General features: G+C 42.7%; 1 protein-coding gene and 1 long non-coding RNA gene across 2 annotated transcripts in view; both read right to left on the bottom strand.

Annotated features, from left to right (window-relative positions):
- LOC147017999 (uncharacterized) overlaps positions 1-23,944 on the bottom strand; it is an 82,089-nt gene that overhangs the window by 40,203 nt on the left and 17,942 nt on the right. The gene's annotated exons all lie outside the window — the stretch shown is intronic.
- Positions 1-23,944, bottom strand: part of CPE (carboxypeptidase E) — a 66,491-nt gene that overhangs the window by 35,652 nt on the left and 6,895 nt on the right. The window contains exons 2-3 of the mRNA XM_085897158.1: positions 6,383-6,579; positions 3,366-3,524 (exon numbers count right to left, since the gene is read on the bottom strand). Coding sequence (XP_085753284.1) covers positions 3,366-3,524; positions 6,383-6,579 — 356 coding nt within the window. The remainder of the gene's footprint in view (positions 1-3,365; positions 3,525-6,382; positions 6,580-23,944) is intronic.

Below are 23,944 nucleotides of genomic sequence, written 5' to 3'. Positions count from 1 at the left end.
TTTTGAGAGACTGTTATGTATACTTTATTACCTCCTGCAAATGTTTTATCTCCTGCTCTGTCCAATGTGGTTATGAGCTTGTCATGTGGAAAAAAAATAAAATCATAAGTTGATAGACATTTAGCAATACTAATGTTGTGGATACAGGTTTGAAATTATCAAAGATCCAGAATTTTTTAAGTCCAGCATAAAACCTTGCATTTTCATGGTAGTTTTCAAGCATTTATGATTTTGTTTCTTGGCCCCTGTAATACTACCTGACAATGGTTTCAAACTGCATTCCCTACTTGCGATGATGAACCTCATCTTACAAGGGTTTTTGTGCATTTTTGGGATGCAGTAAATGAATGTTAATTTATGGTGTTTATCTGGAACCAACAGTCTTCTCACTTTTGAGTGATTTATATGGTGTTGTATCAAGTCTATTTTATTATCGTAACTTACTTTGTAGATCTTTGACAGTCCAGTCAGTAAGCCCAATTCTTCCAAAAGTGTTTGAATGTAGAATGGTTTGCATATAAATGCAATATTGATATTTGATTTGTGAATTGGAATAATAATATGTTGTGTTTGAAGCTGTGTTAAGTAATTACATGTTTCCGGATTGTTTGAAATTACCTTTGGATTATTGATTCAAACTTATATTTCCAAATCAACTACTCTCCGTTTAACATGTTTCTCTACTTCCTCCAACCATAAAGCCATTTGTGTGTTTGATATTTTGTGTTTTTCAATTTGTTCTCTCATCCATTCCATCAGTCCTATCACTGTAAGATCCATTGCTATATTCCAGTTAATCCTTTTATTTTTCTCTATAGTTTGGTCCTTTTGGAAGTAATAAATGTAATTCCCTATCTTTCACTATTCTGAGATCACCTGTGATAACGTGTTTGAGATGTGGATGTTTAAATACGGAATGTTGACAATTACAATGATGTGTGTTACTTAACCATTCCTCGATATCTATAGATTGGACAATTTCCTTATTGTTGAAGATTTTTCCTCTATGGTGCCCTTCTTGCGGCATAATTACACTAGAAAAATTTAAAAAATCATTGACAGACGGACGGTCGGATGCATCTGAGGACATCAAATGGTTATATTAGGTCAGTAAGTCTCTAATTGCATTTCATAAAGTGTACAGAACCCTTGGTGGCTCTCTCTATTGTATTGTTTCTGGAAGTTTACTCAACACTTCCTTCTGTTGTAGTATTTTCTCTGTATTGATAATTTCCACCCCTTTCTTATTAAGCATAATTTTGATGATGTCATTGTCTTTTCGACGATTAACTTATTTCAGTATCTTTTTGGATATTTTTGGGCAGTCACATGCAGAATTGTTTCCAGGTATTTGGATTAGGAATTCCTTTTGAACAGATCTTAATTATGAATTACCATGAATCTGTTCATGATTTGCCAAACTTCTTTGAGGTGGTTTTTTTATTTTAGGTATTCATCTTAATGCTACTACTGTTAAGTAATCTACGGATATTTGATTTGTGAAGATCTAACCATTCATTTACGATTTGTTGTGGTGTGTCTGTAACTGGACGTTTATGCCCATAATTAAGTGAGTTACTCTGTGTCTGAGAGTCTCATAGTAAGGTGTTACAAACAGAGGTGATTATGTTTTGGCCATGAATAATTATTTCATTTAATAAATATGGGTAAAGCAGTTCTTAATTCATGAATCCAAAAGAAGTTCTCTACGCTTATACAATTGTATGATTGTTTTGTCTTCCATCCCATCCTTTTTTAGCCATTACCACTTATTTTTTCTCCCACGTGAACACTGAAGCTCGCATTTTCACAGCATCCACAAGTAAAGTGACGAGTGAGTTGTGGATAACTAGTTGTTTTATCTGGGGTTCTCATCCCACTATTCTGTGCATTGATTCTCTCATTACATCTCTGCATTGTTTCACCAACATATTGCATCATACATTTTCTGCAATTCAATAAGTAAACCAAGTTTGAGGTTTTACATGCAATTCATTATTTGATTTCTTTTCCCTTGTAAGATTTTGCCGTTACTGTACAATTAATGATATTGTTTGTGGCAAATGTAGCAGAAGTTTTGCAATGGCAAATGCCACATTTACACACTTTGCACTCGGATAAGTGTTCCCCAATGGCAACCCCCGAATGGCCACCTACGACAGCATTACCACGTCGAGGAACACAAATCCTCCAAGGATGGTTAGCCCCCAGGGAGGCTTGTTCAGTTGGGGGGGGCTGCCCTGCTTCACCTTTCATTTTGTTTAATCGGATCATTTGCATAGTTTGAAATGTAGAACCACATAAATATAGGAGATTGGGACCATACTCTGTGCAGAGCGATGGTGCTGCTTAAGCAGTCTCCTTGGCTATTGGGCACAATCCTGGATGGGTCGCCACTCCTACACAGTATACCAGCATGCTGGCACTCATTTTGCCGACCTCGGTAGGATGACAGGCTGAGTTAACCCCACCTGGTATTAATTCAACAGCTGAGCGAGATTTGAACTCAGGACCCTCGGATCCAAAGCCCACCACCCAAACCATTAAGCCAATACCAGGCATACATAAATATGAAAGAATCAAAAAATACATCAGAACCAAATAAATATAAAAAACATTATAGCGGATTTTCCAACAGCATAGTGGACGGACGGACACACGTTCCTTAGTATAGTTAGCTCCTTAATGAATGTCTCAGAGTAAATGTTATGTAATTTAATCATGATATTAGATGTGTTGCTTTATGCATAGACAGAAGATACCCACCCTCCCTAATGTGTGTCAAAAACCACAATCCCTTTGAAACCTTACTCAATGCTCTCCCCTCTGCAATCTGTCTTTTATGTTGTTTTTAGTGTCTGGGTAGGCTATCAGCCCGCAGTTTATCCGGGAAAGTCACACTCCACGAATTAAATCACAAATTATAAATCGGGAAAGTCACGAATTGAATCTTCTTAATAATCCCAATGAAACCCATTATATGCATTATAGCCGTCCGATGCTTCCTTATAGGCCATTCGACCAATCGGTCATTTTGCACTTGATGACCCTGTAACCTTGACCCCAAGGCAAAAATGTGAAAAAGGGCTCAGACGATCTATAGAGAGCCACTAGTATTATCATTTTGTCAAGTTAGAACTCAATCAGCTGAGACGTCTCGGAGGAGATAGAAAAATAAAAAAAATCTTTGACAGACAGACGGTCGGACGCATCTGAGGACATCGAACGGTTATATTAGGTCAGCAAGCTGATCTCATAAATGTAATCATTCAGATTTTCATTTGATATCAAGAACAGCTCTCCTTCAAGTTGAAACCAACAAATTACACCAATCAAAACAAAGCATTCAAAAGATTTTGTCACACCTTTGGGTTGTTGTCTATCTGCTCGTTGAGATTGACTGCCAGGTGGTTGTTACCATGGCTCCCATCATACATGATCCTGTCCAGATCTGGAAAGTTCCTGTTCAGGTCGATCCCCTGTGCATTATTTCGACCCAACAGCCAATCACGCTCTGGCCAGTCCTGGCCAGAAAACACACACAAAAAAAAGCAAGATTAATTCTCAATGTGCAATTGTCTACCTATATGACAAGAACAAAAAGTTGCCCAAGGCTCCTCAAAAAAAAATACATTATCCAAGCCTAATTCAGAAAAAGATGGCCAGTAACCATTTAAAAATACAAAACTATAAACACCACCACCACCACTAAGCTTAAATACCCATGATGCAAATCTTTATTAAGCCACAGTTACACATTAATTGACATGTGATCCACTCTGAAGGTACTGTGAAAACATGAGAATAGCTTGGGTGGAAGGATATGTTCCAAATCGTCAAGACCAGCAGACCAATTCTGCTGTAGTCTATCTTACAAGAATCGGAAACTGTGTTGCACAACATGGAGTCATCAACAAAGTGAGATTGGCGATTCGACATTGAAAAGTCCTTAATGAAAATAAAACTAGAAGGGCACTCGGAAGAGCCCATACCTCCGCCACGTAATGCCTGATCCACGAGAACATATCTGGCCCCATACATTTTTTGGAAATATGGTATATTAATATGGAAAATAACAGCTTTGGTATACAGCACTATATCGCTTTTTGCCCAACTCTCAATGGTGAAGAATCACTTTAAAAATTGAATAATTCTCGTATCCAGATCCAGATCCGGATCTTCAACAAAATCTAATCAGTTCATCCTTGTCACACACCCAATCTGCCCACCAAATTTCATCTGGATCCGTCCACAACTTTTTGAGATATCCTGCACAGACAGACAGACAGACAGACAGACAGACAGACAGACAAACAAACAAACAGACAGAAAGGGTTGAAAACATAACCTCCTTCACTTTCGGCGGTGGAGATACATATAAAGGACTGAGCTAAGTAAACTGCCCCAAGGAACACCAGCTTCTAAATTAAAAAAACACTGAAGAATATGCAAATAGTGAGCAACATGCTACATAGGCATATGGAGGCATTTTTTCAACCAAGTAAAAAGTCAACTCGATATGCAAATCGCAGAAAACTTGGATAGCATTACTGAATAAAACAACATGTAACACACTCAAGATACGTCTGGGAAAGATTGACTTGACCTGTTTAGAACCTTCATAAATTGCTGGGTCAGGAAATGTCCCAAGATCGAGTGGGCTAACCATAATCTAAATTGGTGACTTGTGATTCGTGAGTTGGAGAATATGAATGACCATGTCTGTCCGACGCTTGGTGATGGATTAACAGTTAAGGTGGTTAGCTCAGCATCTTCAGGTCCTGAGTACAAGCCTCAGCTGTGCGAAAATAATACCTGGTGGGTCAACTCAGCCTGTAATCCTTTCAATGTCAGAAAAATGAGTACCAGCTTGCTGCGGATAAGCCAGTCGAGTATTGTGTGTCAACGTGGCAGTCGGGTTATGAAGAGATCATCCAGGAGTGTAACCCCTAGCCAATGAAACTGAACCTGTCGTTGATAATATAGTTAATTATTTTGTTGAATGGCAATTCAAAGGATCAGTTTTGGTTTGTTTTGGGGAAAAAAAAAGGAACGACACTGGCCACCTTCCAAGTAGATAACAGACATGTGGAAGTGAAGACTTCGAGAAGGATAGGGAGAAAGTCAAAGCTAGTTCAAGAGAGAGAATCTTCCAAAAGGATACAAGCACCAAAGCTGTCAAATATAGTTACAGATGAGGTGTTGAACACAAACAGAAGCCTCTTCACCTTGGTAAGAGAAAAGGTTCACGTCTGAAAAGTGCAGAGCAAAGTGGAGAAGATACTGCGATTAAGATGAATTTGAGCTCTTGAGACAAAACAAGGTTTCATCATTCAGCTTTGTCATCAGCAGTATCTGTTATGCATGCCTTAAACACAAGTGAACCTTGCCAACAAACAATCAATGATGCTTACTATTACAGGCAATTTGTTCAATCAATTGCTCCAAGTTGCTGGATTATTATCTGTCCGAGTGTACTCGGCCGCATAATGATGCATGTTCCTTTGTGATCCATTTCAATGTTTCAGTGTGTAGATGAGTGTTTCTATGTGAGCGATTCATGAATACGGGCAAATCGTTGTTGGGAAGTGACTTGCATGCGCATGTGCACATGCTTATTTGAAATTTAATGAAGGCAGGAATCCGTTGACAACTGACTTTCAAATCTGATGACAAACTATAAAAATATAGATATCTTTTACTTTCATGTTCTCCTTTCCTCTTTGATTTGTCTTTTTCTGTGTGTTTGATGTCTTCCAAGAGTCATGCATAATAAACATAGAATGCTGTTGTGTTGTATAGCAGCGAGGATTTCCCCGAAAGGGGAATTACAAAAACCTTTAATAGCTTTTTTATTTGTACGTAGCCTGTGGCTACTTGGCTGCATCGTTTGCTGGGGGCGCAACTGTGCTGCTGATGCAATGCCGCGATCTCAGAAGGATGACAGGCTGAGTCAACCCTACCTGGTGTTAATTCAAAAGCCCAAGAGGGGACTTGAACTCACAACAAATGGATCTTAGGCCAAGCATGTTAGCCGTTAAACCAACACCAAGGCTCTTTAATAGCGATTCACGATTTATCGAGTAGGACTGCACTTAAATGTAACCATCCTCAGAAATATCAGTTGCAAATCTTTACACATGGAAAAGATAAATTTCAGTGTTCGACTATAAAGTACAATTTTAAAAACCATAAGATACAAGGATGAACTACACTAAAATATGTATATATATATATATATATATATATATATATATATATATATATATATATATATATATATATATATATATATTGTGACCAGATTCTGCATCAAATATGGTTAGTTTATGCAATGCTGCTTTGTAACTGAACCGAAATCGTTTTTCCTTGTGGTCAGTACCTGGCTGGCTGCGAGTTCAAAGCCATCAGGGTTCATGCTGGGCATTATGTGTATCCGAGTTGAGTCGATCAGGGTCCTAATGCGTGGGTTTCCCTTTCTGTACTCCATACAAAGATACTGTGCAAGAGTAATCATAAGCTCTCTGCCGACAGCTTCGTTTCCATGCATGTTTGCCACATACTTGAATTCTGGTTCACCTGCAGAGAAGGGGGCAGACAGTTGCATATTATCACATGATACAAGACATAACTTATGCATGCTTGATGATCTTAATCATTGACATCATGGAAATCAAACTCAATCAAACAATAAACTCGTTCATAGAATAAGAAGTATGTACATACTTGTGAAGCAGCGAATACACTTTGTTTTGCCAGACATCCCAGGCAAGAAACTAGAACAGCACTTGCATACCTCTACCAGGCTGAACAGTTTACATTTTGTATCCCACTGATGGGCCGGATCTGCATCCGGACAATTCGTCCATGTCACACCTCCAATATCTCAGCTTGTTCTTGTCACATACCCGACTGATCCACTACGTTTTGTCAGAATCCTTCCATAACTTTTTTGCGATATATCGTTTTTGGCCTTATCTCTCAATGCTGAAGAATCACTTTAAAAAAACATTGGAGTACCCAGATCTGGATCTTCACCAAAATCAAATCAATTTTGCCCTGTCACACACCCAACATGTCCACCAAATTTATCCGAATCCTTCTACAACTTTTTGAGATATCCTGCTAAATATCACTTTGGACCAATCTCTCAATGGTGAAGAATCACTTAAAAAATAAATTCGTATCCAGATCCACATCTTCACCCAAATCGAATCAATTTTTCCCTGTCACACACCCATTCTGTCCACCAAATTTTGTCCGAATCCGTCCCCAACCTTTCAAGATATCCTGCTCACAGACAAACAGACAGGGAGGAAAACAACCTCTGTCCACCCTCGGTGGCAGAGGTAATTATTAGGTACAACCAACATTATGGTGACCAAATTGCTGTCTTTTTCACTTGGTAAAAACACCAAAATACTGAATGTAAGAGCAGCTGTTTTCTGTTTCTTTCCTGATATACAAGCAGAGGCATTTTCAATCTTGGAAATTCCATAATTTACTCAACTCCAGAAAATAGGTTGTTGTTATTTTTGACATTTATGTGGAAAAAAAAATGAATAGGGTGCGATTTCTGATTAGACTTTGGTTTCAAAGGATCAAAGGTGAAAGGGCATGTTACATTTAATTGAAAATAATTTTGTTACCACTATAACTTGCGAACATCTGAAGGGATTCCAACCATACTTGGCACAAGTACGGATTGTAATACTATAACAAAGATGAACCGATTTGATTTTGGGTTCAAAAGGGTCAACGGTCAAATAGGGGCTAAATATTCATTCAAAACAGTCAGTTGGGCTGGCAGCGTGGCTTCGAGGTATGCACAACTCGCTCTCAGCTGTCTCGCCTGGTTTTTAATATCGACTCAGCTATAAACTGTCATCCAGTTGTTTCACGGGCAGGGTGATTCATCAATGGGTGTGCGCACGCCATCCCTCGGATTGATGAATGCCGGCAGATGGGATGCCCGTTTAACGTCGGTGGACATTAAAGATCCCACGGTGTCCTTCACGAAGAGTGGGTGAGTATTCGCCGGCACCCTGGCCAAATTCCAAATTCCTGCCCTAACAAGCAAAAGGCACTGCCTCAGCATCACAGCCACGCTCCCAGCAATGATGCAAACCGGCAGCCACAAGCTGCACATGAAATGATGGTGATGATCATCAGTGAGTTCACATATACAATCACTATGCTGGACTAATTGCCAAATAGCTCTCACCAGCTTTTGCTTCGTGAAGTCAAAGTTGTTATTTTTATGTTGTAACTTGTACGTCAAAGTTGTTACATCCCTGTCGGGTACAAAATATCCTGAATTTTTCATGTGACCTTTACTTGACATTAACTATAACAGTGGGTTCACATATAATGCTGGCGGAGGCATCCCAAGGCATGATCAACGCATTCGTGTCAAATCCTACTTTCTTTGTCAATTCTAGGAATATAATAAAGGTCATGGTGATCTTCAGGATACTTATTATCCACTTTGCATAAACTCCAAAAACATTGTTTAATCATGGTAAGCGATAACTCTTTTCACATAAAAAGCATTTCATCATATTATTTTTATTATTTCAGATGATTTTTTTCCCCCCAATGTACCGCAAGCATTTGATCTTGTGCAAAGATCCGATTGGTTGCCTCAAGAATGTCAAATGTACAAATTCATTTTAGCAACTGTGAGGTCAAGCACAAAAAACATACGACAATTCTTAAAGCCCCGTGACACTTTATTCCAATTGGCCATAAATGCTCCGATTTGAAACAACTGTTGCAACCATATGACCCAAGCATAAATTCTGATAGCACAAACATCAGTCTTCACAAGCTCTCCGCAACTTTAAAATTGGGAAGCGGCCATGAATGATGTTATGGCATGGTGCAGATGCCAACCAGGAAATCTACACTGAACACTCACTCCATTTGTTCACTTTTCTGGGAGAAAAACAGCATTTAGTGAAACAGTGTTGCCTTGTAAATCAGCCGCGTGATAAACAACCTCCGGATTGATGGGAATGGCCGAATACAGCCATCCAAGGAGAAGATAGCTGCCAAAGCAGTTTCTTGGCATGAAATTAATTCGGTGCTTTGCCAATGGAGAATCAAGAAGTAATATTTTGAAACTCGGCCAGGGCACTAGGATATAATGGCACACTTTTACAAAGATACCACAGCATCAATAACACACGAGGCTGAGGGTTAGTACACGGAACAGCCAGATTCATGCCCTCAATTAAGTTAGGCGAAGGTGAAATGAATAATGTTCAAAAATTTTGTCATCGTCAGGTTTTCCCGATGAGCTGAAACAGCGGATGACCCGTGACAATGTCCTTTCTCCCAAGATCATCATCATCATCGGATTCAGGGAAGAAGGTGATCCTGTAATACCCCGGTCTCTTCGTCGTCGTAATACTGAACTTCAGTGTGTGCACATGCTTGAGAAGAGCAGGACTGAGCAATATCGAGAACAAAAGTGACAAGGAAGTCCTGTTCAGGTAACTGAACATCTTACTTATGATGCCAAGTAGCTGGTATCCTTTGTTAACAACTGCTGCAACATGATCATGGAATTGAAATTCCATGTCCACTAAAACTCCCAAGTCTTTCTCCTGATTGACATTCTGTAATGCAACTTCATTTATAATGTATTCTTGTTTGAGGTTGTTTCTGCCTTTGTGTACCACCTTGCAAATACCTTGGTTAAAGGGCAGTTGCCACATGTCTAACCATGGACAGTTAAACTGTCCAAGTCCATCTGTAGTACTCTTCCTCTGTGGTTTGGGCTGAGCTGTACAGTTTTGTGCCATCTGCAAATATCTAAATGGTTTCTTCCACCATGGAGATGATGAATGAAGACAAACAGCAATGCAGGACCAGTATACTGCCTTTCATCTTTTCCTTCATGCCTGGTGTTGGCTTAACGGTTAGGGTGGTGGGCTTGGAATCCTTGGGTCCCAAGTTCAAATCCTCCTCCCACCATTGAATTAACACCAGGTGGGGTTGACTCAGCCTGCCATCCTTCTGAGGTCAGCAAAATGAGTACCAGCTTGCTGGGATGATTGAGGCATTTGAGTATCCTGCGCCGAAGTGACGACCCATCCAGGATTGTGCCCAACAGCCCAAAAGACTGATTCGGCAGCACTGACGCTCTGTACAGAGTGTGGTCCCGATAGATGGATCTTTCCCTTCAGGCTGGCGTTCCAAAAGGCAGCATATTCATACCTACACTTCCATACTTCGATTCCATAGTTTGAAACTGAGACTTCCTTACTTCGATCAGTGTTAAGCTGTGCTTGAAGCTGCTGTCCTGTGAGCCGCCGATCATGCACGCTGTTGACTCTCAGAAACTTGTCTTCTGATTGTGTTGTGGCTTTTGGTCTGCCAGACCTCTTCCTGTCAGAGTTTCCTCCAGTTTCCATCAGAACTTCCTTGGCTTGCTTTGCAATTTCTCGGAAGGAAAGACAAACACTTTTAAGGGTTATAATGGTCTGTCTGTCTGTCTTCCTTTGTTAATTGTCTTTTTCTCGCCATTATGATAGCAATATACTACTTCCTGCAGTGCAATATTGTCCAAATAATGCTTCAGAGGGTGGAGCAACACAGTCTTTGCATAGCAACACAGGGTTTTTACAACTGATCAACAAAAGTTTGGACACCTGCAGGAATTGTTTGCATCAACTTTCAAGGCTTAATTTACTTTCATTGCTGCAGAACAGCTGCAGTTGCTAACCCATTACTTGTTCTCTGAAAAGGGCCTTTTTTAACAACACTGAAATTTACATTATTTTTCAGTTTTTGGTAACAAACTTGTTTTTTTAACCTCTGGCAGTTTACCGCTTTGTACCATTTCAGGTTATTCACTGGACTTGAACTGCTTAAATTTCAGTAAAAACTGGAAAAATAGGGGTGTTCTAAAACTTTTGACTGGTAGTGTGTGTTATTATTAATATACAATTCGTGATCTAACCGATTCTCTTTTAAAACAGCTTTACAACCTCACTCATGACCACACAGTGCATAATGATACATCACATATGTTGTGAAAGACTGACCACCACATAATTGCTTTCATTAAACCTGGACAAGATAAGCCGAGCCGATAGGCTAATTGGAATGTGATGACAAATGCTGGAAAGTCACCTGCTCTCACACTGTCTGTACAAGGATTGGCAAACTATCCAATCAACTTCTCTACACAGCCACTGGAATAGGTGCAGTCCCCAGAACTCCTTGGCCTCACCATCTACCATAAACTTTTGTGGGAGGATCATATCACCATCTGGGTATTCTCTGTAGAGCCAAGACATTCCTTAGCCACAGGGAGCTGACAACAGTGCACAATGTTTTCATATGGAGATCCATGGAGTATGGCTCCCCGTTCTGGGATGCTGCTCATCATTCTCCGCTTGAGGCATTCAAAATCAAGACCCTCTACACCATTGGAATCTCAACATTACCAGGGACTGTTAATCTCCCACCAGCAGCAAGTTGGTCGGCTATTTTATACAACCTTTCATCTGGACGTGCTCCTCCTTCTCTCTGCCCTTCTCTAGTTGTACCAGGTGGCATGCGTTCCTCAGGAAGCCCTCGCTTGCTCACGCTCCACAAGTCAAGGCTGGTTGTCCACCTGCATTCATTCATCCCCTTGTGGAATAATGTCTATATCTATTATCTTGTCTTCCTCACGTCAGTCTTTCAAATATACCGCCCATCACCACCTCATGCACATCTACACAAACTGATTCTTTCCTGTTCTGTTCCTTTCTGGGGCATTGGGACTCACTTTTGTAATATTTCCCCTTGTGTATGTCTACCCCCTGTAATACGCACTGGTTGTCTGTAAATATTCTGTCTCTTGTCATTTAGCTTCTCCATAAGCCTAGACCCCTACTCAGAAAAAAGAAGGAAAGAAAAGAAAAGGTAAACACAAGTGTTGCACCCCTTACATATCTCCCTGGATACGTTGCAAATGCAGCCTAATTGATGCTAGTTGCTGTTCACTTGATTACAAGCTATTTATATTAAAACAAATTGTGACGCACGATTCATGGGGAACTCGTCTTATCATGCTCAAAGCAATGGGAGCATGCACCTGCATACCAATGTTAAAAGCCAGGGCATGGTTTAATGATTCACCATTGTGTGTGTGTGTGTGTGTGTGTGTGTGTGTGTGTGTGTGTGTGTGTGTGTGTGTGTGTGTGTGTGTGTGTGTGTGTGTGTGTGTGTGTGTGTGTGTGTGTGTGTGTGTGTGTGTGTGTGTGTGTGTGAAAGTTTCAACATTCAATAAGGAGGTGTGTGCACTGTTGGCTCTGAACAGTGGTTTCTGTCGTGGCAGGTCTCTGCTTTATCCCCACGGAGTTTTGTGAGCTATCCAATTTACACAGCTCATTCACCAAACCACACAATTCTCAAAAACATTTTTTGCGCCTTTGCTCTCGACTCAACTTGATACGGCCATTTTCTTTCTTTCTCTCGTTATTTATCATGACCTTGTCACCCTCATCTTTTATGTCACTTTAGACATAAGTTTGTTTCATGTTTCATGTTCCTTGGATCACTATGGTAACACGCAGGTTGCTTATAACATGCATGATGTTTTTTTCTGTGACGTCAAAATTTCCAAATCTGCATTTACTCCCCACCTCCCCCCTCCCTCTCCATCCCCAAAATAAACAAGGACAAATGTGTCCAAGAGCCGCATCCTAAAAGGTTTTGTCTTCACCAGAAGAAGAAGAACCAGAACAAGAAGAGGAAGAAGAAGAAAAGAAAAAATAAACCAATGTCACCCGCAGGGTGACCCGTATCTTGCCAAAAGGTGACCACGTGCGACTTCTTTAAGGTCACACTGAGGTGAACAGAGCTGCTATCCACCAGGAGCGACTCCTTGAGGAATATCTGCCGACGAGAAATTCCGATGAGAATCGTTCTACAGAGTAACCATGAAAAATATGCTTTTACCTCATAACGTCACCAAATGACGTCATAATGTCTCAAGCTTGACATATCGAGAAAGCACGCATCGAGGTGTTCAATTTGAGGTACTACACGATATGGTTCCTAAAACTTGAAAATTTGACCTTGGGGTCAAATATGTTTGACCTCAGGCGCTAACCATGAAGGTCAAGGCCAATCGCCACCAAAAATTAATCAGCTGAGCGCCAGACCATGAACTATATTTCCATGAAGTTTGAAGACGATCCGATCAAAATTACTCAAAAAATAAGGGTTTCGTCGACTCCCCTGATTTGCACCAAAGTGACCTTGACCTTTGACCTTGACCTTCAAAATTTTGTGCACTGAAAGGGACCTCCTATAGGCCGCTGATATGCAAAGTTACAAAAATTTCCAATGATAACTGTGCTCTGCAGAATTTTTTATACGTGATTACAGACAAACAAACAAACAAAAAACATACAAGCTGACTAACATGTCTTGCAAAAACTTCGTTTTGGCAAGATAAAAAACAAAAAAAAACAACAACTTCCGATATTTTGTCACGTTACTTGATTCAGCCAATAGTGAGACCCGTCATGGACGATCGCCGTTTATGACGACAAAATAGTGTATTTACGAAATTATAACACATTAAATGGAATAATCTTTCAATAGTAACGTGAACTTTTCGAAACTTTAAAGCAAATGTCCGAATATATTTAAAAGTTCATGATAGACGCTCTCAAAAGGCACCCTCATTGCGAGGATGTGTACAGGTGTTTAGTATTTAAGGAGATCCGGATCCTGTATATAAAAGAGCCGAGCTATAAAGGTTTTGTCTTCACAAGAAGAACAACAACAACAACAACGCCGAGCTCTCTTCGAGCCACTTAGAGCCACGTACAGCTAAAAAGCCACAATGAAGATTCAAAACAAACATTACAACTCAAATTTAACAAAAATCAGTCAGTACACCTCACACAAATAAATAGTTTACAAAACACACCCCAAGTTCAATTGTTAAGTTGAAAAAAAATTATTGCCATTCCTTTGAACATTGCACTCTAATTACCAAAATATTTCAAACAGTTTACCTGAGCATACACTAGATCTATGACTGGATATAATCATCGCATGACTGGATATAATGTCACGCCGAGCAACCTGAACCACGTGACACGATCTTATAAGCGGCATGGACACTGCAACCAATTATCCCCTCAACAGGTCTTCATCGATCACCACCAAATGAAGCCGCCACTACAGCCAGAATTCACACGAGACCGAGTCAGGTTTACTGAACAAGAAATGATGGCACGGGGAAAGGAAACAAGAGAAGCAATCAACAGTAATAGATAATCAACAAACCCCTTAACCCACTATCCGAATACGCACCCACGAACCAACGAACGAAAGGGAACCTTCATTATTTAAATCCTTAGGGCTCAATCAGACACACCACAGGAGATAGACATTAGAGACTGATGAGACTGAGAAGCGCAGGCTGTGTCATGGCGCAGCGAGTCACAAGTAGTGACACGGGGCAAGAAATGGCCAGTTTCCAGCCACAGACAAGAAATGTCAAGAGGGGAAGAGTGGGAAGGAATGGCAAACTGTGTGGGGGCGTGGCTGGAAGCTGTGTAGCAAAAGGCTCTGTTCGGGGAAAAACCCGATGCAGCTCGTGTGCAGGATCATGCCATCGGCTTCGCATGCATCCGCGTGCCTCTCCTAACCCCCCCCCAACCCCTAACATCTCTATTGTCTCGGGCGACGTGTCAAACCCCTCCCCCTCCATCTTCCCATTGGCCTGAAGGTCCATTTGATGGATGAGGACCAACCATCTCCCAGCTGTCAACCAACCAAAAAAATAATTATGCTTAATACCACACGCTGCACAATGTCGCTTTGAAATTCAATTTCTCACACCTCAGGTCCAATCCCAAACTCCTAATCACCAATGTTACAGCCGTTGGACGATTCCGATTCCCGGTTCAAATCTGTTGGGTCATGTCAAAGCGTCCGCAGCAGTCGACCGCTTTGAGACTTCCCGACCGGATTTGTGCTCACGTCAACATTGGAAGTCGCAAAGCAGCACAGTGCATCACATGACTGGATCTAATCTCAGGCTGAGCAACGTGAGTCACATGATGCGATCTTACAAGCGCCATGGAGACCGCAAAAATTATCCCCTCAACAGGTTGTTATCACCTGCCACCACAGCCAGAATTCACCTGAGACAAAGTCAGGTTTATTTAAGACAAGAAACAATGGCAAGGGAAAAGGAAACAAGAGAAGTAATGAACAGTAATCAATAAATCAACAAACCCCTTAACCCACAATCGGAATATACACCAACGAACGAATGGGCTAATGTGAACCTTCTTATGACCCAATCACACACAACACAGAAGATAGAAATTATGGGATGATGAGACTGAATACAGCAGGCTGCACATCTGATACAATACAGCAGCAGGACACAGCGAGTCCCAAGTGGTGATATGGGTAGGCCATGGACAGTTCCCGGCCGCAGACAGGAGCTGGCACGAGGGGAAGAGTGGGCGCGGTGTGCTGCGTGGGGGTGTGGCTGAATGCTGCGCTGCAAAAGGCTCTCTCTGTTTAGGGAGAAACCCCGATGCAGCTCATGTGCAGGCTCCTGCTCTCGGCATAGGCATACATCTGTTCGGCACCCTCTCCCCAACTCCCCCCCCCCTCACTCCCTGGCCAAGCAAGCACACGGTCCATGTATAAAGGTAATTTACCTGTTGCTTTGTTCTTTTTATGGAGTTATTTACATGATTTAATGTGGGTGTATCCAAGGATGAAAGAGTGGTGATTGGAGCAGATTTCAATGGGCATGTTGGGGAAGGGAATAAAGAGGATGAGGAGGTGATGGGTAGGTACGGTCTCAACAAGAGAAATGTGGAAGGGCAAATGGTTGTAGAGTTTGCAAAAATAATGGAAATGGCAGTGGTAAATACGTATTTCAAGAAGAAGGAGGAACACAGGGTGACATACAAGAGTGGAGGAAAGTGCACATAGGTGGATTACATCTTAAGCAGGAGATGCAACCTGAAAGAGATTAGTGACTGTAAGGTGGTGGCAGGGGAGAGTGTAGCTCGACAGCATCGATTGGTGGTCTGTAGGATGATTTTGGAGGTGAGGTTGAGGAAGAGAGTCAGGGCTGAACCAAGGACCAGATGGTGGAAGCTGAAGGAGGAAGACTGTTGCGTGAAATTTAGGGAGGAGGTGAGACAGGCTTTGGATGGTGGTAAAGATGGGTGGGATGATTGGGCAACTACAGCAGAAGTGGTGAGGGAGATCGCTAGGAAGGTAATTGGTGTGACATCTGGACAGAGGAAGGAAGATAAGGAGACTTGGTGGTGGAACGAGGAAGTACAGGAAAGTATAAGGAAGAAGGGGTTGGCGAAAAGGAAGTGGGATAGTCAGAGAGATGAAGAAAGTAGGCAGGAGTACAAGGAGTGGCGGCGAAAGGCAAAAAGAGAGGTGGCAAAAGCCAAGGAAAAGGCACATGACGAGCTGTATGAGAAGTTGGACACAAAAGAAGGGGAAAAGGATTGATACCGATTGGCAAGACAGAGGGACCGAGCTGGGAAGGATGTGCTGCAAGTTCAGGTGATAAAGGACGCAAATGGGAATGTGCTGACGAGCGAGGAGAGTGTGTTGAGAAGGTGGATGGAGTACTTTGAGGAGCTGATGAATGAAGAAAATGAGAGAGAGAGAAGGTTGGAAGAGGTGGAGATAGTGAATCTGGAAGTGGGGTGGATCAGTAAGGATGAAGTGAGGACTGCTATGAAGAAGATGAAAAGTGGAAAGGCGGTTGGCCCAGATGGTATACCAGTGGAGGCATGGAAGTGTTTAGGAGAGATGGCAGTGGGGTTGTTAACCAGATTGTTTAATAAAGTCTTGGAAAGTGAGAGGATGCCGGAGGAGTGGAGATTAAGTGAACTGATTCCGATTTTCAAGAATAAGGGTGATGTGCAGAGCTGTGGATAAAGTTGTTAAGCCACACCATGAAGGTGTGGGAAAGAGTAGTGGAAGCTCGGTTGAGAGGAGAGGTGACGATCTGTGAGCAGCAATATGGGTTTATGCCAGGAAAGAGCACCACTGATGCAATGTTTGCTTTGAGAATGTTGATGGAGAAGTATCGGGAAGGCCAGAAGGAGTTACATTGTGTGTTTGTGGATTTAGAGAAAGCTTATGATAGGGTGCCAAGAGAAGAGTTGTGGCATTGTATGAGGAAGTCGGGAGTGGTGGAGAAGTATGTGAGGATTGTGCAGGATATGTATGAGGACAGTGTGACAGCGGTGAGGTGTGCGGTAGGAATGACGGACCGGTTTAAGGTAAAAGTGGGATTGCACCAAGGATCGACTCTGAGCCCTTTCCTGTTTGCAATGGTGATGGACAGATTGACGGACGAGATAATACTTGAGTCTCCATGGACTATGATGTTCGTGGATGACATCATGATCTGTAGGGAGAGTAGGGAGCAGGCTGAGGCGAGCCTCGAGAGGTGGAGGTACGTACTGGAGAGAAGGGGAATGATAGTCAGTAGGAGTAAGACGGAGTACATGTGCGTAAATGAGAGGGAGGGTGGTGGTATGGTGCGGTTGCAAGGAGTTGAGGTGGGGAAGGTGGATGGGCTTACATACTTGGGATCAACTGTCCAAAGTAACGGAGAGTGTGTGAGAGAAGTGAAAAACAGAGTGCAGGCAGGATGGAGTGGGTGGAGAAGAGTTGCAGGAGTGATTTGTGACAAAAGGGTAGTTGCGAGAGTGAAGGGGAAAGTAGACAAGACGGTAGTGAGACCAGCTATGTTGTATGGTTTGGAGGCGGTGGCGCTAACAAAAAGCCAGGAAGCGGAGCTGGAGGTGGCAGAGTTAAAGATGCTGCGATTCTCGTTGGGAGTGACGAAGATGGACAGGATAAGAAATGAGTATATTAGAGGGACAGCGCAGGTAGGACGGTTTGGAGACAAAGTGAGAGAGGCGAGATTGAGATGGTTTGGACATGTACACAGGAGGGAAACGGAGTATATCGGGAGAAGGATGTTGAAGATGGAGCCGCCAGGCAGGAGGAGAAGAGGAAGGCCAAAGAAGAGGTTCATGGATACGGTGAGGGCGGACATGCGGGTGATTGGAGTGTCATTGGAAGATGTGGAGGATCGAGTGAAATGTAGACGGTTGATCCGCTGTGGCGACCCCTAACGGGAGCAAAGCCGAAAGAATAAGAAGAAGATTTACATGATTTAATGACAGAAAAATATCAAGAATTTGATTCTGATAAATGACATCAATTGCCAGAAGAATGAACAAACAACAGAATGAATGAGATAACGGCAATGAAAATCTTCGCTTTATTCGTTCAATTGAAGAATATTGAATGAAAATAAACATCTAAATGACCATTTGTAATTCAAAATCCTCATCTCATATTAATGTTCATTATTTTAACTGTAAATTATAATTTTTATGTTTATTTTTTAATCATTAAACTGTTCTGATTTAGTTCTCCATTGTCCCCATTGTTCTCATCGTTATACTTTGAACCCAGAATGCTGATTCTTCATTTGCTCTTGAGCATCATGAAGTGCAGATCAGCTCATCTCGTTCTCTTCTTCCTCACCATTAATCCCCCCTTTTTTAACCCAATTTACTGCCATGGCAAGACTTTCAAAGGGGAAAGTTTTAAATGGCAAGTTTGTTGATGCAATTCCCACCACCGGTGTAGATCAAAATGAATGCGATGTTGATGCAGCGTAGGCTTGACGGGCCAAATGCCATTAAGGTTTCCTGTGTGTCCTCAAGTTTAAGTACCAGGAGGGTGTGGACGTTCAAAGCAATACAAAAACTAAACCCGGAGGGGTACATTTGGTCCGTCACTTCTTGACCACACCACCACTGGCCACTTTGGTACTGTTATTAGTTAAAGGATGACAATGGTTATTGCGCATTTCTGGAAGCTTCATAGTGTCTGCACTTGTGACATGTTGGCGTCACATGGCGTAACAGAATCGCTCTTGGCGCCCCATCTGGAAAAGGTTGAACGGACGGTCCGTGTCCTGAGTTAAACCTTCGAGCAGTTTTAAATAAATAAAAAAAACCCAGGGCTCTCTTCCAAAATAAGTAATTTCAAAGAATAATGATAATCAATTATTTGAATAAAAACAATTGATTAAATACAAAATTAGATGATTAAATAGTTATAAAATAAGAGGTGGAAGAGGAGTTTGTTTCCATTGCCGAGCAAGTAGCAACCAGTTCCAGTGTAAGCCACATTGTCTTGGATCACGGAGCTACAGCGAGCAACAGAATCTGCATCAGCTGACTTTTATTCGCGGATATTTCTGTTTACGGAATTTTCCCGACTTCTTTGTGATTTTTTCCTGAGATATTGACTTTGCGTTGCATCATTATTCAACATTTCAGCTTTCTACCCCACTTACAACTTACTAAACATTTGAGCGAGTGAGTGGGTGAGTCGTTAAAGGAGTTTATATGGTATACGAATACAAAAGCCGATCAAAAATTATGGGATGGAATTATTTTATTTGATATTGTCGTATCCAGTGGGTCTACACCTACCTGGATGGATGGCCAAACAGTTCTCTTGGAGGCTTACAGCCGAGATTCTCGGAGATTATGGCACGCACGGGAAGGAAAGGGCGGCAAAGGACGGAGGCACATGGGTTGTACTCAAACCCACAACAGAGATACATGGACACCAGTAAATTAAATAAATAATGATTTAATAAACAGCAAATCAACAATTACATTGGAAATAAATCAAGACGTGAGAGAACCCAAATCAAATTTTGAGGCACCTCCACACAGACTTGAATACAAACAAGGGCACAGAAGAAAACAAAGAAAAATCCCTCCTTTATTTCAGCACTGTCACCAAACCACTTTGTCACTGCGCGGGAAAATGCGCCCAAAACGGCACAAAGCCGCTCTCTGGGCGGGCAAAAGTACGGGAGGAAATTTGAGCTGTGATACTCAACGCCAACGCTCGCTTCTGTCTCTTCCTTCTGGCCGTTTTCCGACCACCGATTCTATCCCAAACTAGGTCCACTCGCCACAAAACAGCGCGACCTTTCCTCTCCTCCCGCAACAAGCGGCTTCCTCCGTTCCCTTTCCGAGACCCGCTCTTATTCCTCTTACTAACGTCATGCCCATCAATCATCCACTCCAGGAGCGTGGTTTGCCAGCGGTCCTCCCTGGAGGCAGGCTTTCTGCCTGCTTGGACGTGCTCGGTAGTTGTTGTTTTAAGGATGTGATCCCCCTTTATCGCTGGTCTTGGAATACAAAAACATTGGGAAAAGGGCACAGGGGGGAGTTACATACTGGGGGAAATTATCCTTAATCCCTACCTAATTAATACAGCACCCCCCCCCCCCCACCATGTGGTGATGAGTAACACTCAAGCTCACAGTTTTCCTACTTAATTTCCATTGAGATATCTCCTACACATCCATGGACCAAGTAACTCTATACCATCATATCTCTCTGATGAAATTCCTCAATCTTCTTCTTCTTCTTCTTTCGGCTGCTCCCGTTCGGGGTCGCCACAGCAGATCATCCATATGATCCGCATAGTGGTTTGGCACATGTTTTACGCCGGATGCCCTTCCTGACGCAACCCTGGTCGCCTCTTACGACACAGGGATATACACCGGCCCAGTACACTGGTACTCATTTTGCCGACCTCGGAAGGATGACAGGCTGAGTCAACCCCCTGGTGTATTAATTCAGTGGCCCAACGGGGCTTGAACTCAGGACCTTTTGGATCCCAAGCCGCTGCCCTAAACACTGCGCCAACACCAGGCTTATATATGAAATTCCTCAATATACCCCACAAACATGACAACATATTCAAGGAGAATGGAAGATATGATGTTTCATAGCAAGAAGGGTTATTTTAAAACACGACATGTACAAATATGATTATATTTTGTTTATCTTCTGGGACGTTTTATTTTGAAGGTACAGCCTCGTGAACGTGCCAAAGTCTGAAGCCTCAGCCAGGTGTGCTTTTATCTTTAATTATAAGACATCGTTCGGACACAAATGAACACGCGTTTTACTCTGTGTATGTTGCACATATGCCTGGTGTTGGCTTAATGGCTTGGGTGGTGGGATTGGGATCCTAGGATCCTGAGTTCAAACCCCCCTTTGCTGTTGAATTAATTAATACCAGGTGGGGTTGACTCTGCCTGTTAGCCTTCCGAGGTCGGCAAAATGAGTGCAAGCATGCTGGTATCCTGTGTCGGAGTGGCGACCCTTTCCAGGATTGTGTCGAATAGCCAAGGAGACTGCTGAGGCAGCACCAACGCTCTGCACCGAGTATGGTCCCAATGGATGGATGGATGTTGCATATCATGTGCAGCGAATTTAACCTCCCTGAGCCTTATATTTGTTGTTTTTTTTATAAAAGTTTTTGCACACAGCCGTTGATGCCCAGTTGCAAGGCACTGTCTACCTTTCCAATAGAAGAGACGTAATTACTATTTTATGAAAATGCTTGAGTTTTTTTTTTTAATCCTGAAAAAAATAGACCGAAGTGAACACACAGTCGTGTTAAAAGATTGTCCTTCAAAACCTTCCTTCAATCGTCCTTATGAAAGGGGGGCAGACAAATCCACATTGTGTTATATATGGGTAGATAATACCAACTGGTGGGGTGTGCTTGCATACTGGAAGCAACTCCTTTGGTGCATCCTACGTGTACATAATAAATATAACCTTTGCATTGTATACTACAATATGAGGCGGATCGTGAAAGATCTTTATGTTGCATGAAGCAGATTGTGGTTGCATTCTGCAAGCAGCTAAATAACTTCAATAAATAATGAATGAGTAACCAAATAAATCAAGTCAATTAACGACTGGTCAAACTGTCCTAATGGGTCAAAAGAGCATCTTCCATGGTAGTCACAGGTCTAAAGGGATGTATAAGGTTTAAGGAGTCTAAAGGGACACATTACAGTAATATATATATATATATATATATATATATATATATATATATATATATATATATATATATATATATATATATATATATATATATATATATATATATATATTGTTGTGGTTACCAGATTCGCAAACCACCATTCAGGTCCCTTAGGTGAGGTATCTCGGTAAGTGCATGTGTAGTTAGGCCCAAACCCGTTGTCTAGTGGGAATACATGTCATTTATGCGAGCTGCGACTCTTCAGGATAGCCGTTTTTCTTTTACTATCTTTATTTTGGACCAACCGCCATGATCACAACCACAACATCAACCACCGACCACAACCACCGCTTCACCACAACCGCCACGACCTTCACGTCACACCTCGCAACCGTAGCATCGCCACCGTTCTTGCCCCGCTGTGGGTACCGGTGTTGGACTCGCGCAGGGCGCACGTTGAACAGCGTGTACAAAATCACGGATTTTGTGCTTCAAAAACGGATCAAAAACGACACACGCCCACTTTTTGCCGTCCAATCGGTGAGCGAGGGGCGATTTGGCCCCGCCTCCAGAACGATCGATATATGCAAATTTGTGGATCAAAAAGCCTTCACGCCCACTTTTTCTCGGGCCAATGGGGAGCGAGGTGAAAGGTCAAAGGGAGGGGGTCAAAGGCAAAGCTACGGGGGGATAAAAGGACGGTGTTCGTCAGTCAGGGGAGGGAGAAAGAGTCAGAGAAGAGTGTGGAAGTCTGGAGCCCGAAGCCTGCAGTAGCTGGAGAAGCTGAAGAGAGTCGAACGAGGGGAGCCCAAAGAAGAGTCCAGGGTGGAGAGTCCAGAGGCGGAGAGGCGGCAGCGGCGAAGGCAGACGAGGGGGTGCTCGCGACGGTGCCGGGAGCTGCACGCCCGAGGAAGGCCGGCAGCGCGACCTGGCCGAGGTGGAGACGCACACCAGGGATAATAAAGATCCTCTATACCCCGAGCATCAGCAACCCCCTCCTGTTTCCCCCCGCGCTGAGATAGTGCGACCAAGGGGGCCCCTTTTCCCACCCCCTGCCAGGCACTGTCCGCGAGGCCCGCGGAGTGAGGCGCCATCGCCGCTCCGCGTCTCATCACCAGACGGGTAGGCGCGACCCGGTCTCGGCCTCAGGCCCGCCTCATCCTTGAGGGTATTTCTTTTCCTTGGTTTTGGGTATGTGTTGTCGGCGCCGTCTGTGAAGTAGAATTGTATAAGTGTTGCCGTGTGCTAGGTAGTCGGTATTAGCTCTGCACTGTGTTTTCGCTTTTACATTTGCTTTTTGTGTAAATGGAATTGTGTTTTCTTTTTTTTGTGTGCTTTTGGTGGAATTGTATTTGTGTGCTTCCCGTGTGCCGCGAATAAATGTGCTTTATTGTTGAACTGTTCTCCCGCTTCGCTTCGTCTTTTCCTCCATTGAATCCCCATCTTGCTTCACGTAAAGGGTTGGTAGTGGGCTGAATACGCCCGATAATTAATCGAACCGTCGAGGTCGACGATAACACCGCTCGGTTATTCTGATAGTACGGAACGGGTCGCTTAAGTGGCCCGTGTCCGAAGTCGACCTGCGGCGAGGTGCGATCGCCCGGTCTACCCTCCGCGTGGGTACTTAGGTAGGCCGAATTCGGCGAGCAACCCTATCCCACGCGGGGGCTGATTGGCTCGATCGCGGTGAGACCGAAAGGTCCACCCGTGACTGGTTCCCGGCGTTAGTCCGAGAGGGTCACGACTGGATTGTCCGTCCGGTGGGCGACGTGCCGCGATTCGAGTTACGTGGCCGTTCGCACGCCGGCGGGCACGAAAACCGCAACAATATATATATATATATATATATATATATATATATATATATATATATATATATATATATATATATATATATATATATATTCATATATATATATATATATTGTTGTGGTTACCAAATTCGCAAACCACCATTCAGGTCCCTTAGGTGAGATATCTCGGTAAGTACATGTGTAGTTAGGCCCAAACCCGTTGTCTAGTGGGAATA

Source organism: Eptatretus burgeri, chromosome 10 (assembly GCF_056783735.1).
Source record: "Eptatretus burgeri isolate ZD-2024b chromosome 10, Ebu_testis_v1, whole genome shotgun sequence".
NCBI lineage: Eukaryota > Metazoa > Chordata > Myxini > Myxiniformes > Myxinidae > Eptatretus > Eptatretus burgeri.
The sequence above is the reverse complement of the archived record's forward strand: the minus strand, read 5'-3'. Positions and strand labels throughout refer to the sequence as shown.